Here is a 17,221-nt window from a genome sequence, read left to right as displayed (position 1 = left end):
GTAGGTAGTGTCAAGCAAAGTAGTGAGGAAGGTAGAAACTTCGTGCAGATGCATGGAGCGGTGCCGTTAATAATGTAGGAAGAAGGGCAGAGCAATAACCTTGAAAGTGCAATGTGATAGCATAGTCCAAAGTACAACTAAAGCCTCGTAAGGAGGTGCCAATTCAAACAATACAACCCCCCCAGTAGGAATTTGGGCAGCAGAGGTGCATGGAGGAAACAAGACGTTGAGCCTGAGGGGTGTAGAGGAAGAACTAGCAGAAATGGAGTGACGGGTCGTGAAGAAACCAGGTGAATGAACCTGTGCCAGAAAGAACAAAATGGACTCGTAGGGGGGCAACAAACCTCAGGAACCCCCACCCAGCCACACAAACCCTCCCCTAAAGCAAACAAACCCAAAGGACCCCCACTCCAGCCCCCCAATCAGGCTGAGATACCATCCATTCCCCCCCAGGAACCCACAACTTGGAAGGGAAAGGTCCATGTCTGTAAAGGGAATTATCCCGTTGAGGCATGGCATCGTACACCCCTGCCGAAGAGACAGAGTGGCCAAGCCGTAGGTCATGGCAGACAACAAGAAAAAGACATCAGGGAATGGAGGACACCATGCCCAGAGCATAGGTATGGAATTGGATGTCCTAGGAGGCAGTAATAACCAAGAGGGCTAACTCGGACCAAGCGCGTAACATGGAATGAAATCAGCAGACTAGCAACAGTTAACAGCAGCTCAGTCATTATCACTGAGGTTATCATCAGCGGCAGCCTGAGAGTTGGCAGGTGAAGAACGATGCAACCTGTACAACTTGTTTGCAAATGCCAACGCTTCCCTGGATCTGGAAAGATGAGCATCTTGGAGCCCTATTTGACACGCAGTTTAGTGGGATATGCCAATGAGTAAGAGACCTCGTGCTTTTGAAGGATCAGTTTTGCCGGGAGGAACTACGGCGAGCTGCCTGGACCACAGTAGTGTAGTCGGGGACAGGTAGTTGCCCTGGTGACTAATTTTGCCCTTCTCCCTGGCCGCCCGAAGAATGGCGTTGCAGTCCCTGAAGTTCAGGATTTTGGCAATGATGGGGCGGGCCTGCAAGCCAGGGCCGGGCGAGGGCCGAGGGATCGGTGAGCCCGTTCGACAATGAAGACTGAGGAGAGGATATTGCCAAAGAGCTTGCGAATAAGCTGCTCCACATAGTCCCCCATTCTAGAGATATTAGTGGATTCGGACACTCCCATGATGCGGTGGTTGCTCCAGCAGGAGCGCGCCTCTAAATCCTAATTTTTATTCCGAATGAGATCTAGTATCTTGCCCATGAGTAGCAATTTTTGGCGATCTTGAGTGGCGGCATCCTCAGCGTCAGATACCCTAATTTCAACATGTAAAAGGTGTGTGTCGTGGGAGTCCACTCGGGCCTTTACTGTGTCCAGGCGGGCAGACAATTGATCAAGCTGAGCCGCTATGCCTATGACAGCCTTAAGATCATCCGCACGTGTTGAGAGCGGTGTCTGACAAGGCAACTGGGTCACCTCTATCTGTGACTGCGCCCTCCTGACGCGTCAGACGGCGCTGACATAAGGCGATTTTAGGTTGTTTAGGCTCGGCTCTCCCCATGGTCGGTCAGAGGCAGGCTGGAGGCCCTGCCAGGCAGCGGAAGGAAAGCTGCGGTGAGAGGAGAAGTCGATTGCACCCAGGGCGGCAGAGCAGCCCCGTTGTGCGACAATATGGAGCAGGGGCTCAAGGCGGCAGGCGGCGTTGCAGATGTGCAGTGGGCAGTCAGTTGTCAGGTCGGGTGCAGGGGTGGTGTGAACCCCAAACAATACCCCCAGCGATTGTGGGCTAAAGCAGGTGACCGTCAGGCCTACTGGCCTGATGGAGGTGTGGCGAGGCCTGGTGCGTGGTGGATCCATGGGACTGGCGAAGGGACGGGAGAGGTAGGTGAAGTGCGGGGCCGCTTGATGAGAAGTGGGCACAGCGGTGCTAGCCCCAGCCGCAGGTGTCGCACATGATGGTGCACACGAGGTGCGGGCAATGGCGTGGAATGCTCAGAGGGCGGGCCGAGCAACGGGACCAACGGGAAAGGGGTGTAGCGCTGAAAAGTTCCGGCATTAGAGATGGCGGGAGGCAGGCGGTCAACACTCGCCCAGTGGGCCGCCGCAAATCTAGAACAGGAGGGGTGGGCTGCCTTCAAGGTCATGTCCGAGCAGCGGAGGCCAAGGTGCCCACTAGGACTGTCTCTGGCCGATCCCAAACCTGGCAGGAGGAATAGAACAAGGCAGGTGTCGGACGCAGCAGCCAGCACCAGCAGGCGAGTGGTGAGAGCGGCAGGAGAGGGATCCGAAGCCAGACGCCAAGTGAGAAGGCGGTCTCAGGAAGTCCACCCCTGAGCGGGCGCAGCAGGCAGGCCACCGAGGAGCCGGGGTCTGCGGAGATCAAAGGCCGACACAGCAGCCGCAGCAAAGCGCCTCTGGGAGCCGCGGGGCCGCAGCTGGTGGGGGCAGCAAGTAGCGATGAGCCACGGGGAGCGCGTGGCGGCGGATCCCAGCTCAACGGCGTCGCAGGAGGGCAAAAGTGGGATTGGGTTTTGCCCCAAGGTTAGGTGAGTGGGGATGGCATGGTGCCGAGCAGCCGCGGAGAATGGGTCTGCAGGATGACTGGCAGATTATCAGGTTGGCTGGCAGAGCCCACTCAGAGTGCGGCCATCTTGCGGCCGGTTTAGCCACGCCCCCCAGGTTTTGGCAAAAATTATGTAACAAAAAAAACGAGATTAGTTACTCCGAGGTTCATCGCTCTTTGATTAATTTGGAAGTGAGGAGATACACCACCCTCCAAAAAAAAGGCAAATGGAAACTTATTCTCAACTGAAAAGGATCTGGCTGGTTCAAGTTCTCAGGAAGAGGTGCTCAGCACTAGAATTGGGTTTTCTGAGTGTGCTGCATGCTACCAGTAACTTGGAAGTGGCATGCTATCTAGTTTCATTGCAAGAGCACGAAAGCAGCACGCTCACAAACTGCCACAATTCATATTTGGTCCACAGTAATTTTACCATTACTGGGACGTTTTTAGCTGTTGTAAGCTTTAAGTAGTGATCCCAATGATATACGGTACAGGTGTGATTGGAGTTCACATTTCATTATTGTTTGTTTCATTTTCATAGGATGTTTTTACTATTGTAGTGTTCTCCATCAAAGTGTATTTCAAGCAAATATTGATTGATCCTGAAAATACGCACTGGCGTGCCCTCAAGGCTACTCTAAGCAGACTTGCACTAATAAGTCTCTCCACTCTTCGAACATTTAATGTTAGACTGCCACTACCTTGACTACATTTTTCCAAGCTGGCATCATCCTGACAAAACTCACCTCAGAATGTGAGAGTTGTAAAATCACTCAATCCAGAGTGCATCCATCACAACAGCACGCTTGAATTATTATTTGCATTCAGCCACTTGCTTTTGCATATGTAATGCAAAATTGAGCATAAACAAATACAGGTAAATTACACCAAGCTGTGATCGTACTTTTGTGTGAAAAGAAAGAAGCACGAAAAAAGAAAAGCATGGGAGAAGGGTGAAAATAAGCAATCATCTTGTGGTCAGCAACAGTAGGACGCTAAAGTAGTCCTTGTGCAATTTGCTTCTAAGGCAAATATCTGTTTGGGTGGATAGATGCCCCCTGTAGTAGTGCCCTTCGAAAAATGCTCCAGAGGAAAAGAACCTGTGCAAGGCTGCCTGTTGCCTTCTTCTGGCGACATTACTCACTCCTAAATGACAGCACTTTAAAAGTCACTTTATAATCTCCTCATTAAAAAAATATTAAAGTAACTGCAAATGGTCGTCATCCAAAAAGAGATCACTAGAGACGGCCATTATTTTAACAGTCTTCATTCCAGATGGTTACATCCCATCCACTCTCATCCGACTGGCAACATCCTTACTGCATTGTCCCCAGCCATACACCATGACGAGAGAATTGGTGCCCTCTTTTCAGTTCCCACTTCGCATTGGCATCCGACCTGGCCTACTCATTACATTGTTTAATTCTGGCATGTTCTCACCTTAAAATATGCACTATAAGCAGTACAATTCGCTGCATTAAAATGAAAAGTAATTCATAAGTCGTATGTCTCCAGATAGTTAATAACTTAAGGGAATAAAACCTCTGATACCTTTAAACCAGCACCAGTGCACACCACTCTCTGCTGCAGACAAACTTCATTCTGATAGAACTGGCTCCATTGTGTTACTTCTTGAGATGATTTAGTTCTATGCCCTTTTTGTTCCCTTTACAGACGTCTTGGGCAGAGGTGTGGAAGTACTACAGCCCAACTTTCAGGACATATTGTATGGTGTCCAGGACAACAAGCCTTCACGCTCATTTTGTCCACTGGACAGGTAGACCCAATTCACCTGCAGCACAATTCCTTTTGTCCTGCAGTTTACAGTACCATAGTATTGTGGGCAGAGGATTGTCTGCTGGTGAGGCAAAATAAGCACCCCTATGTGGAAGTTGTTCATAGTGGTATATATTGCCCATTTATACAGTGCCTTTAGTATTCAGGGGAATTCTCTAAGGAAATGCTGTAAGCGCAGCCTGCTTTTTAGGTCTCGCCTACGCAGCGTGCATGCGCTGCATAGGAGACCTTTAGCCATCGTGCAGCTCTTTTTCAAAGCACATATTCCTGCTTGTGGCAGCATACGCCTTGCGGGAGTGTGCCTCTCTCTCCCGCTGCAGCTTGCACACGTTTGTCTTTCTCTTTACCTATCTCCCTCTCGTTTCCCTTCTTTTTAGCACTCTTGTTCTCTTCCGTTGATTTGTTCTCTTCCGTTGATTTGTGGCTATTTGAATGAATGAATGAAGGAACATTTGTAAAGCACGTGTTTACCCAGGGGCATCCCAGCGCTAAGACACCAGATAAGCTACGAGGGAATTGCTGGAAGAAAGAAGTTTTCATATGTTTTCTGAACTTAAGGTGGTCAGGTTCAGAGCGTTTATACAATGGAATACTATTCCAGAGTCTGGCACCATTATATGAAAACAATCGGCCTCCACTGCGTGCATATTTGATCTTAGGCACACAGATTAAACTTTTTCTCTAAAATCTAGGTTGGAGTCAATCCATACTCCTAAACTCTTGACTCGATTTTTCACGACCGGGGGGACGCCCAAGCAGTTAGGCCACAGATAATCAATATTTACAGGAGCGGATTTCCCAAAGAGCATGAGCTCAGTCTTGGATCCGTTAAGCTTCAAGAAGGAGCTGCTCATCCATCCAAAAACTTTCTGGAGGGAGGTGGCCAAATCGGGGTCTAATCGGTTAGATTGCTTTAGGGAGACAATCAATTGAGTATCGCTGGCATAAGAAACAACCTGTACCCCAAATGGGAGTACTATTTCTGCCAACTATCACATATAGACATTGAACATCGTGGGGCTCAGGCAGGATCCCTGAGGCAGCCCACAAGTCAATGAAATAGGTTTTGAAGGGCATTCTCCTTCAAAAACCTAATACACCCTGTCTTGGAGAAAGGACTGTAACCACCTAAGTGCCAGCCCTGTCACTCCAGCATCCCTCAGTCTTTGTATCATGAGGTATCGAAGGCTGCGCTGAATTCCAACAGGATGAGAACAGGGCAGCCTCCACCATCAAGGGTCTTCCTGATTTCTTCTACTGCAGCCAAAATGGTTGTCTCTGTTCCTTGTTGGGGTCTAAAGCCAGTCTGTAGACTGTTATTCTTTTCCAGGAATGCAGATAAGATTGAGTTAGTATATTTTTCTGCTAATTTACTGACCCCTGGCAGCAAAGAGATTGGACGGTAATTTCCCCAATTGTGTGGGTCAAGGTTAGATTTTTTTTTAAAGAGCTTTAACTCTGGCATGTCTCCATTGCTGTGGCACAATCCCAGTTTTAAATGATGAATTTATACAATCCAGTATAACCGGTGACACTACTTCAGAAACCTTTTGGAGAACACTAGGGGGGTGGACAACATCTGAAGGAGAACCGGATTTGAGTTCTTTAAGCAACCTTTGCAAGATCTTGAGATCTCCTTGGTTATATGCAAACACATGCATTAGTTTGGAAGCAATATTGGTGACATTGTTTTTAAAGGCAGAATCTGTGTAAAAAGTGTTATATCCCCCTTTTTTGGTCTGGCATAAGTAAAGACTTTTTTAATCTTTTTTTAATGTAAGTGTGTAGTGGGCTTTGGGTCAACAAGTACCTGCAGATGGTTAATATTTCTGCCTTTTGAAAGTACTTAACTAAACCATATTTGGATGGATTGTTTCTTGTACATGCTTGTTTGGAATAGCCTTCTCAAAACTCTTTCAGACCGCTACAGCCTAGTTCCATAGGGCTAGCATGTTACAGATGGTGTGGAGCAGGCTGTGCAGTTGAAGCGTTTTTGATGCAGTGTGGTGGAGTGTTGAAGTAGTGGTCGTGGGTTGGGAGTTGCAATGCGGTGTGGCAGTCTTGGTGTGGTTTATGTTTATGGTGAGCTTTTCTAGTCCTGAATGATGTCCTTTGTGATGCGTTTGGTAACTTGTTAGGTGGAGCCTGTCATGTTCCTAGATGGTTACTTTATATTGGCTGGACATTTGGTGGTTGTTATGCAAGATTGATATGTCATGGGGCTGGGGTGGGTTTAGAAGTGTGTTTCAGAAAGTTGCGTTGTGTCACCATGTGTTTGGCATTAGATTGTGTGGGTTAGTATGGTGTCTAATGTATTTTTCTTTGGCCTAATTTGGGGTTGAGCGGGAATTGAAGTTGAAGCTTTATAACAAAGCACCAGTTCATGGGATATTTCCAGACTGGTCACAGTTCCCTAGGTGGTGAAAGTGGTTGCCTGAGTACAGTGCCAACATTGTAATTATGTATTGGAGTTGTGGCATTTATGAAACATGGGTCGGGGGTTCATGGTCAAAAGCTTATATCTTGGAAAAAACGCATAAATGCCACAAATGTCCACAACTGGCCTAAATGTTATGTTCTGTTACAGAGGTTTGTAGATTACAGTGGTAAAACAAACTGAATATTAGTGGAAATACGCACTTTCTCACATACCAAGAAATCTTTCCTTGCCAATACATGAATGATCTCTGTAGCTTGACTGTTCTACAATTGTTTCAAATGCTGATAAAAGGAGGGGGAACCGCACCTGGCTCTGCCGTGAAATGTGCTAGTAAACTGATTACATCGTCTGTCCGAGAGACTTGGCGTCCACAGTAAGCAATGTTGAGATGGCTGCAGCCCAAAACGGTTTATGTAGTAGATAAAACATGACACTCATGTCTGTGGCCACATGCTTCTTCCTGCCTTGCTGAAGTACTGATGGCTGTGCTCACCTTTTTAGTGGAAGCGTGTTTCTTCTTTGTCACGTATATCTCTTCTTGCTTTACATTCTATATGTAAACAGAGCTAGTATGCCATGATGCAAAGCTGGGCATGCAAGGTGTCTGGGGAAATTTTTTATATACATATTTTATATTTAATTTCAAATTGTATGCAGAAGTTTGTAGCTATATATATATATATATATATATATATATATATATATATATATATATATAGCTTAATATTGAGTACAAAGCATCGGAGATGTGCGCTGATTGGAGTACTCTCAGGGGGAGCCAAAATGAGTCCGAGTCAGAATATTAGACCAAAGAGCATAATCTACTAAAATGAAACCGAAATTGACGAAAGTTACAACATGAGAGACTGCAAGTATCTGTATACTCGGAACAAACATTGAAATAGAAATGGGTTAAGGAAATGTCTAGTCTCAAAGTTGGCTAGATCACGGCTAATTTAGTAGCTACAAAAGAAATCTTTAGATACTCGGTAAAAGGTGTTACTAGCTGCAACTAAAGTTGCGAAAAGTAGATCTGCAGGAGAGCAGAGATGAGGCTGCAGAGTAATGAGGCGCAAGTGCCACGTGTCTGTGAGAACTAAGACTAATCTGTTCTACTGATGTGGTTAAAGATCGTCTCTCCAGGACGTGGTGAATAAATGGCCAACAGTGCTCAGCCGTAAGCCAACTCTGCTACATACTCAAGATCTGGGGAGTAACTTTCTTGTGATAAATGCAATTCTCGATTAGAGCATCTTTTCAGCAAGTCTCCTAATAGCCCCACCTACTGAGCAGAAATGTAGGTTCCTGACTTCATATTGTAGATATGGCGGGCTGTATGTGCATTCACCACTAGACAAGTATGACTTTAAGTAAATGACCAGTTCTTGCATAAAAATATCTTTAAACAGGATTTGTTATTGGTGAAGAGAAATGCTCTTAACTAATTGGTCAAATCGATGATCACGTGTTAGCTACTTCATTGTTTTGGTTGTTATTTCTTCCTTAAAACCGTTAGTAAACTATTTCTTTTTAATATAAATACATTATTTCATTTTCATCTTCTGCCGTTTTGGGATTGTAATTCTTGTTTTTTTCTCTCTTTGCAGCACTTTTTTGTATCTCAAATTCCTTGTAGTGTGGGCACTAGTATTGCTGGCAGATTTTGTCCTGGAGTTCAGATTTGAATATTTATGGCCTTTCTGGCTGTTTATCAGAAGTGTGTATGACTCCTTCCGATACCAGGGTTTGGTATGTATAACTCCACTTTTGCGGACTTTGAATGAATTGCAACTTTTAAATTTACTTATTTCTTTACTGTAGTGTAATTTTATATTCAGCCATTATAAATAGTTAAGTTTAAGAGAACAATGCATTTTAATTGTTTCGAAATAGTTATCTGCTAGCCAAATATTAAAATGTTTTTGCCTTTTGTGTAATGAAATTCCTGTAAAATGTTAATGTTTGTAAATGCACATGTATTTGGAAACATAAAAAAAAAAAAAAAATCTGCAGAAAAGTCTTTGGCAAATTCTTTGATGATATCTGTAGGAATCGCCAAGGAATATTTGATAGTTCGGCATTCTTAAAAAAAAAAGTGTCATGTAAAATCTTTTTTAGGTCTCGCCTGGCTAAAGCAGCGCATGCGGTGCTCTCACCATGGAGAGGACCTTTTGCAATAGATTTAGCAAAAGCTGAACACACGCGCGTCCAGATGGACAAAGATGGATGCTCTCGCCATTCACAAAGCTAAACATGCACATGTACGGACAAAAAAATGCACGCGCATATGGACAGCCCAACGCCATCTTTGTTTACTTTAATTAGCGTAGGGATGTGCACACGCACGTGCATTTTTTTGTCCCTAAGCGTGCATGGCGGCGTGCTTTCGCTGAAATTGCGTATGATGAACACCAGCGCTTATGTGACTGGTAGTCGAGCACTCTGTTAAGGGCGACTAGCTGCTGTGACCTGTGTGCAGTAAGCAGTCTCATGTTCATGCCAAGAAGGTTAAATCCAGGCTCTCACCCACTGACTGGGTGAAATTAGTGTCATTCAGTTGCTTAATAATATCTATAATTTTTCTTCAGCGCGACGATGCCACTTCTGTAGCAGAACGCACTATATATAAATTGTCATCATTAAATTTGTGATATAAATTCTCCTGTACATCTGTCGCCAGACAAGGTGTTGTATTTGATATCGTGACTCTACAATCCGTATACGTACATGCACATTTTTTTCCTGTAAGAAAAGACACCTTCGGCTGTAGGGTGTCTTCAATATGATAAGGACAGAACAAAGAAAGTTTACAATTGCTTTCACCGTCTCTAACTATCACCTGCCTGCCTCTTTTAGCTTTTAAATAATATAGGATCTAGTTACCAAACTCACCGATTCCTAGTTTATCGATTTTAGATGAATGAGAAGTTAAGAGTAGCTAACAATGTGATGTTCTTTGCATAGAGATGTTTGAGCCGCTGCTCACTAAACCACCTGGGTTTACATGCCACACGGACGGACCTGGCTGTAGTTTTTTTCAAAAACCAATAAATGTAATGCATGGCTTCGTATGTGCGTTATTCACACGTCGTTTACTGCACACTGGGCGGAAGTAAAGGCAGGGAAACAACATTTGCGTCTATTTTGCTCCCGCTGGCATCTCTACAAGTTATTTTGTTACATAGACAAAAAGAATGTTTCATTTGTAATAATAAAGCGCATCTCGTGAGCAGGTTTTGTGTCAGTAGTCGGCTGTCCCAAAGTAGCGCACAAAAATAAAAGGTCACTATTTAGAATCCGGGTTTAGATTAGGAGTGCTCCACTATCATTTATTACGTTTAGTAGTGAGATGTCACCAGAAAGCTCTGTAACATGAAATTATGTTTCTTTTATTTTAAATATTTAGTTCATCAACAAATGTAAATACAATAACAAATTCTGACACTGGGGGGCGGAGCTTGCTGACGTCCATGCCGGACGTGTGAGCTTTGAGCTCCGTGTTATAGCCCCAATTACATCCTCTAAAACTATCCTAATAGTGCCAAAACTCCCTAATTTGTGGTGGTCTGCCCAGCTGTCCTCGGAACGCCCGGACGCACTGAAATCGGGCGGCTTGTCGGCCGCGAACTGCCCCGTGCAAGAAGGTCCTGGCGGCGGCGGACTAGGCCGGAAGCCGCAGCCTTTCCTGGGAGGAGTGCCCCGACGGCGTCGCTCTGCGTGCGGCCTTGGTGACGCGGGCGACCCGGCCGGGTGGCCCCGCGGCCGGAGTGAGAGCATCTGCCTTCCCGGGATTCCTCCTCACCCTGCCGGGTGACACAGCGGTTGGTGGCGGCCTACGGTGAGTCACTCTAGGACTCTAGTGGCAGCCGGGTGACGGCTAAATAACTCCTGGGAGGCTGTCACCGGGGGACGCTACCTAGATCCTCACAGTTGTGCCGCGGCTGGCGTGGGTCCTGGACGTGGGGCCCTCCTAGTGGCCGCGACCGCTTGCTGGGAACTTAGCGCCCTGCGCGCTCCGACCTACCTGCACTGGGCCTGAGCCCTGACCTGGGACACCGGCGCATGGAGAGTGGCCCCGGGGGCACCTGGAGGATTCCGCACAACGGAGGTGAGCCTTGCCCCCAGCCGCCTCCCCCCGGACTTCATTGGACCCTACTGGTTGCTGCATAGGGAGACGACCTGTGATCACAGAGGCTGGTGTACTCCAGGACCAACTCCGATCGCCATTTTGTAACCGGGTCTGGCCTGGGAGCGGCCATTTCGCACAGCCTACAGTCTTGCCCTTGGCTGCACTACGGGACTGCATTCACAGATGGGTTCTGGTCCGTTTTGGTCGGTGATGGATGTAGAGATTGGCTGGGTGCTGCACTGAGAAGGTGACAAGCGCTGTTAACACCTGGCTGGGGATTGGAGTTGTGCCCGCACGGGGATGCGCTGCGAGCTCTGGGGACTGGCAGAGACACGTGGAGTGCAATCGCTACGGGTGTGAGGGGGACGCGCATTTCTACAGTGACCCTTAAAAATCCTAGCATACCAAGGTGATCGAGTGCTGCTACTTGGGGAAAGAAATCTGCGCCGGCGTTGTGGAGAACACTGGTGCGCTCCACTGTGCTGAGGTCGCCTAGGGTTATCTACGCCTGCATGTCCACCAGACTGACCATGGGCAAGAACGAGAAGACTCAACCCAAACTCACATTTGAGCAGCGACGCGCCAAGGGATCCGACGTACCTGCGACGGAGACGTCCCCCAAGGGAGCGGCCGCTGCTGGCTCCGCGGGCTCGGATATTCGCGATTTGCTTGTCGCAATGGAGAAAGGAATACAGGACAGCATAGCCTCGGTTGGGGCCAAAGTGGACGCTTTGTCCTATCGCATGGATCGCATGTCCGAGCGGGTGGACAAACATGCCGAGCGCCTCGACATGGCAGAGCGACGGCTGACGGAGGCGGAGGAGGCCCAGATGGAGTGGGACAAGGACAGGAAGTAATTCGGTCGGCTCCTGCAGGTGATCCAAGATAAGTCGGAGGATCTGGAGGCGAGGTCACGAAGATCCAACATCCGTATTACGGGTGTGGCGGAGACAACGCAGACAGGCAAGATGGAGCTCTTTGTGGAGAAACTCCTGAAGGTCATGCTTGGGGACGACGTCTTCTCCCCCATGTTCATTGTTGAGAGGGCCCACCGCTCTCTGGGCCCCAAACCAAAGCCGGGCGCAAACCCGAGACCCATCATAGCAAAGTTCCTAAATTATCGAGACAGAGACACTGCACTTCGCTTGGCTAGAGACAAGGGCAAGCTGCAATTTGAGGGGATGGACATCTCACTCTATCCAGATTTCACGGCAAAGGTCCAGATGGAAAGGAAACAATTTGCACCCTACAAGCAGCAGCTGCGGGATCTTGGATTGGACTACGCGATGCTGTACCCAGCGAAACTTCGGATCAACAGACAGGGTCACTCGCATTTCTTCACTGACCCACGGGAGCTGCAGAAGTCCTTGAAGGTGTGGGCCCGAGAGCGCAGGAATAGCCCCAGTACGGATCAGGATGGCCACGCTTCGCCCTCGCTTTTGGAGGAGCAGGATTGAGCGCCCTGCCCCGTGGGCACCGGGCGCGACCTAGCTGTGCTTGGCACTGTTTTGCCAGGTGGATGCTGACTGGAGTGCTGAAGCATGTGGAGTGCTGATCACGTTATAACCTCGTATCTCCACTGGCGTCCTGGCTTAGTGACTGGAACTTACAGATGGGTGAGATCTTGCTGATTTGATTCTGCAATATGGGGGCCCGGGGCGGGTCCCTCTTTTGGATTGGCTGGGTCCCGGCGCAGCTTCAGCGCTTTGTAAGATGGGTCTGCTCTACAATTGCTGTGTGGGGGGCGCTGCACTGCCGGGAGCGGGGTGGAGTGCCACGGAGCGCTTGGTGGACCAATTAACATATTGGCACTGACTGTCTGCATGGGGCATGGCACTGGAGTATGGTAACACGGTGGTACCGAACAGTCAACTGATTGCTTTGTTGGCAACGTCTGCCCCTGAGCTTTTGGCTTGTGGACTCTGGAGAGAGTCTCCTCAGGGACTGTACTGGTTGGGTTACAGGGGGGATGGGGGGGGATAATGCGATCTGTCTGACCAGGTTGGGGGTGGTCGGCTGTGGGAGGGGGGAGGGGGATTCTTGTCTGCTCCGGTTGGGGCGGTTTGCACTGTTGAATGTTGGAATTCAGTTTCAAAGGGAGGGTGTGCCAGGCGACAGGGGTGTTGTAGCGAGTTCTTTGGTCCGAACTGCGGAGCACAGGTGGGCTAGGTATCCTTGGTGGGACTATCGACCAGTGTGGAGCGTTAATGGAGGAGAGTGAAGCTCGAAGGATGAACGAAGGCTTGGGCTGTTTGAGAGTGCTGACCTGGAATGTGAGGGGGCTGAACGATTATAGGAAGCTGCGGAAAGTTATAAGCTATCTGCACAGGCACTGCATAGATGTAGCCCTTCTCCAAGAAACGCATCTCCCGCTTTCCAGCAAAATGTTAACTTCTAGGGGTCTAAGCGGCTGCAGTGTAGCGGCAGGTTTTACTACTCACTCAAGGGGGGTGGTGACGTGGGTGAACCCTGGATCGAAACTGAAGCTGACCCCGCTCTCTGTGGACCCGGAGGGTAGGTATCTCATCACCCGTTGCTTGGGTAAAGGGCAAGATCTGTTGTTGGTGAATGTTTACTGCCCAAACTTTGACAATCCTGCTTTTTATTCGTCGCTGGCAGATATGTGCAGAATGTATGTTGATTCCAGAATGATGTGGGGGGGTGATTTCAATTTTGTGATGCACCCGGACCTGGACCGATCATCGGGGTCAGTCCGCAGCCCTGCGGCGTCTGCTGCTCTCATGCACTCAGAACTAATCAAATTAGACTTGGTGGATGCATGGAGACAAAAGCATCCGGGGAAGGGGGGATACACGCATTACTCAGCCTACCATGATATCCACACTCGGATCGACTATTGGTTTGTGTCTACCCCTCTACTGAGAACAGTGACGAATTGCACGGTTCTCCCCCGTACATTGTCAGATCACTCACCACTACTTTTGACCCTCACTGCACCTGCTAGGAAAATCCCTCCGTTCACGTGGCGGTTCCCCCCATACTCTTTGCTGGATGAGGCATTTAGAGGGGAATTAGCTGAAGACATAGATACGTTCTTTGTTACCAACTTGGGGTCAGTGGATAGTTTTCAAACAGTGTGGGACACTTTTAAGGTTTATATCCGTGGGATGGCGATGGCTAAGCACTCTGGGGTTCTCCGTTCCATTAGACAGAGGCTCAAACAGCTTGAGACGCAATTAGCAGACTTGGAGAAACAGCATAGGCTCACGTCGGACAAGGACTCGGAGGAACAGATTAAAAAGTTAGTTCGGGAATTCCATGAGGAGGCAGACAGGGAGGTCAAACATATGGGAAAGTACGCCACAGCCCGAGCATATGGGGAGAGGGACCGTCCGGGGGCTTTGTTGGCCAGATTGATGCGGAATGGCAGACCCCAACTTGTGGTGGAGGAGTTGATTACATCCACGGGTAGTGTAGTCACGGAGGAAACTGACATACTAGCGGAATTTAAGGACTATTACTCTAAACTCTACAGCTCTAGGGCTGGGCATATGGAGGATGAGATAGACGACTATCTGAGTTATATCAGGATGCCCTTCCTAGAAAACTTTCAAAGAGAATTTCTCATGATGCCCTTTCAGCGTGAAGAAATCCTAGAGGCGCTGGAAAGTATGAGATCATCCAGTGCGCCGGGCGCCGACGGCCTAACAGTAGCCTTTTACAAGGCCTTTAAGGATACCCTCATACCACATTTAATGTCCCTTTTTGACGATATATGCCAGCAGGGTTGTATGTCCAAGTCCATGCGTGAGGCCCTTCTCGTCACAATCCCCAAGCCAGGGAAGTCCCCTAGAGAGTGCAGTTCCTACAGACCGCTATCGCTGCTTAATGTGGACGCCAAACTGTATGCGAAGGTGCTAGCGGCGAGATTAGCCTTAATAGTTCCGGAAATGGTTGCCCCGGAACAGGCGGGATTCGTGCCGGCTAGGAACCTGACGTATAATATCCGCACGGTTCTTGGTACCATTCAACATGTGCGGCAGGATACCAAGGCGCTGGCAATCTTTCTGGACATGGAGAAAGCCTTTGACTCCGTGGAGTGGCCCTTCATGTTACGTGTTTTGCGGAAATACGGGCTGGGGGAGCCCTTCTTGCAAATGTTAGGCGCCCTCTACTACAAACCCTCGGCGCGGTTAAAACTGGGAGATATTGTCACAGACCCCATTGAGATCAGCAGAGGCACCAGGCAGGGCTGCCCCCTGTCGCCGTTATTGTATGCACTTGTGGCGGAGCCCCTGGCGTGTGCGATCAGGGAATACCACGCGCAGGAGGGAATTAGCTTCCCTACGTACAAGATAGGTATCTCCACATATGCGGATGACACCTTACTTTATGTGAGGGATCCGGAGACTAATCTTGCCTCAGTTCTACGGGAGGTAGTGAAATTCGGAGCACTCTCCGGTCTGAGGGTGAACTGGGACAAATCAGTGGCACTCCCACTCACTCCAGTTACTACCCCGTTCGCGATGGAATATCCGCTGCAATGGACCTCGGATCCCATAAGGTATCTGGGAATCCGTTTACATACTGACCCCGAACTATTGGTTCGGGAGAACTACGGGAGGGCATTCAGCAAACTTGAAGATGATGTGGAGATTTGGAACAGACTGCCGCTATCCCTGATGGGGAGAATAGCTTTAATGAAAATGGTGGTGCTACCTAGGTTTCTGTTCCTCTTTTCCAACATTCCTGTGGTGTTATCCAAATCCTTTTTTCAACGACTTACGCGGACCCTTATTAGACTGGCGTGGGGTGGCAAACAGCCTAGAGTCCGATGGAAGACACTCCTACTACCCTACGAACAGGGGGGCCTGGGAGCCCCAGATTTAGAACTATATTATCGGATTGCGCAGGCGTCGCATCTCCACACGTGGATTCACGGGGCCCCTGACATACCACACCTAAAACTAGAAAAGCTGTTTGCGGAACCGGTGCCTCTCCCGGCCACGGTGTGTCATCCAGTAGATCGCAGGACCGGGGTTTTGGACTCTATCACGGTTACGAATCATGCATGGCATGAATTACTGAAAAGACAGGGAGGTGTTTGGCTTTACTCCCCTCTTATGCTGATGGAGTGGGCGGTATGGATACCCCCACTTGCGGACAAAGGGGTTGTGAAGGCGTTACAGGAACTCGGACTTGTAAAGCTAGGAGATCTGTTCTTGGATGGCACTCTGAAAACGCTCCCACAGATTCTCCAGTCGCAGACGGGGAAGTCGCTCCTACACTCCTTTCAATACCACAGGGTGCGCAGCGCCCTGCAGGGACTGCTTGGCCCGGAACTGTCAGAACCCCAGGAGGTGCCGGAACTTACCTATGTGATTAAGAACCCAGCTACCGGCAAACTAGTGTCCAGGCTTAAAAACATGGGGGACAAACATAGGACTTGTCTGCAACCTCCGGCTCGGGTGTCCTGGCAGACTGATCTTCAAATGCAGATCTCGGATGAGATGTGGGTCTATTGCTGCTCTAACACCAAGAAAATATCTCTGAATAATCGACATAGATTGATATATTTTAAATACTTACAGCGGGTCTACTACACCCCGGAGAGGCTGCATAGATATGGCCTGAGGGACTCTGCGGCCTGTGAGCGATGCCGATTTCCAAACGCTGATTTTATGCACATGGCTTGGGCCTGCCCTGGCATCCACAGATTCTGGGCGGAGGTATTCACGGCATTAGGCCTGATTCTAGGCATGGACCTTCAGCCTGATCCTGCCATGGCATTGCTGGGATATTCCAAACCTCTCCCGCTGGCGATGCGCAGAATGGCTGACATTGCGTTACTTACCGCCAAGCGAGCGGTAGCCATGTGCTGGATGAGAGGGCCCCTGCCGACAAAGAGGAGATGGGAGTCGGATCTGCTGTACTGCAACACGCAGTCAATGACTTATAGCGAATTGCTTCCCCCTAAGAGTCGCCCCAAAGATTTCTGGGGGCTGTATAGGGCCTATCTGGACTCCAAAGATGAAACTGACCCAGGTACGGATCCTGAAGACGCAGATGACGGGGATGCCCGGGAAGAGGAGGCGGAGCACCTGGAGTGCGATATCATGCCTGATTAGGGTGGCTGCCGACATATACGGGGGGGGTTTGTACCACAGGGAACCCGGTACTACACAAGGGGAGTTTGACCTGCGGGTGCTCGGGGGTATGACGCTGGGAGGGGGTGATGCAAGCTGGGCATTGGTAACACACTGGATTCGTTTCGTGGGGAGGAGCAC

At 48.9% G+C, this 17,221-nt stretch overlaps 1 protein-coding gene across 2 annotated transcripts in view; it reads left to right on the top strand.

Moving 5' to 3' along the window:
- MACO1 (macoilin 1) overlaps positions 1-17,221 on the top strand; it is a 328,965-nt gene that overhangs the window by 35,553 nt on the left and 276,191 nt on the right. For both annotated transcript variants that reach the window (XM_086957686.1, XM_086957687.1), the window contains exon 2: positions 8,452-8,593. In XM_086957686.1, the coding sequence (XP_086813812.1) occupies positions 8,452-8,593 (142 nt within the window). The remainder of the gene's footprint in view (positions 1-8,451; positions 8,594-17,221) is intronic.

This window comes from Lissotriton vulgaris, chromosome 2_1 (assembly GCF_964263255.1).
Source record: "Lissotriton vulgaris chromosome 2_1, aLisVul1.2, whole genome shotgun sequence".
In the NCBI taxonomy this organism is placed as follows: Eukaryota; Metazoa; Chordata; class Amphibia; order Caudata; family Salamandridae; genus Lissotriton; species Lissotriton vulgaris.
The sequence above is the reverse complement of the archived record's forward strand: the minus strand, read 5'-3'. Positions and strand labels throughout refer to the sequence as shown.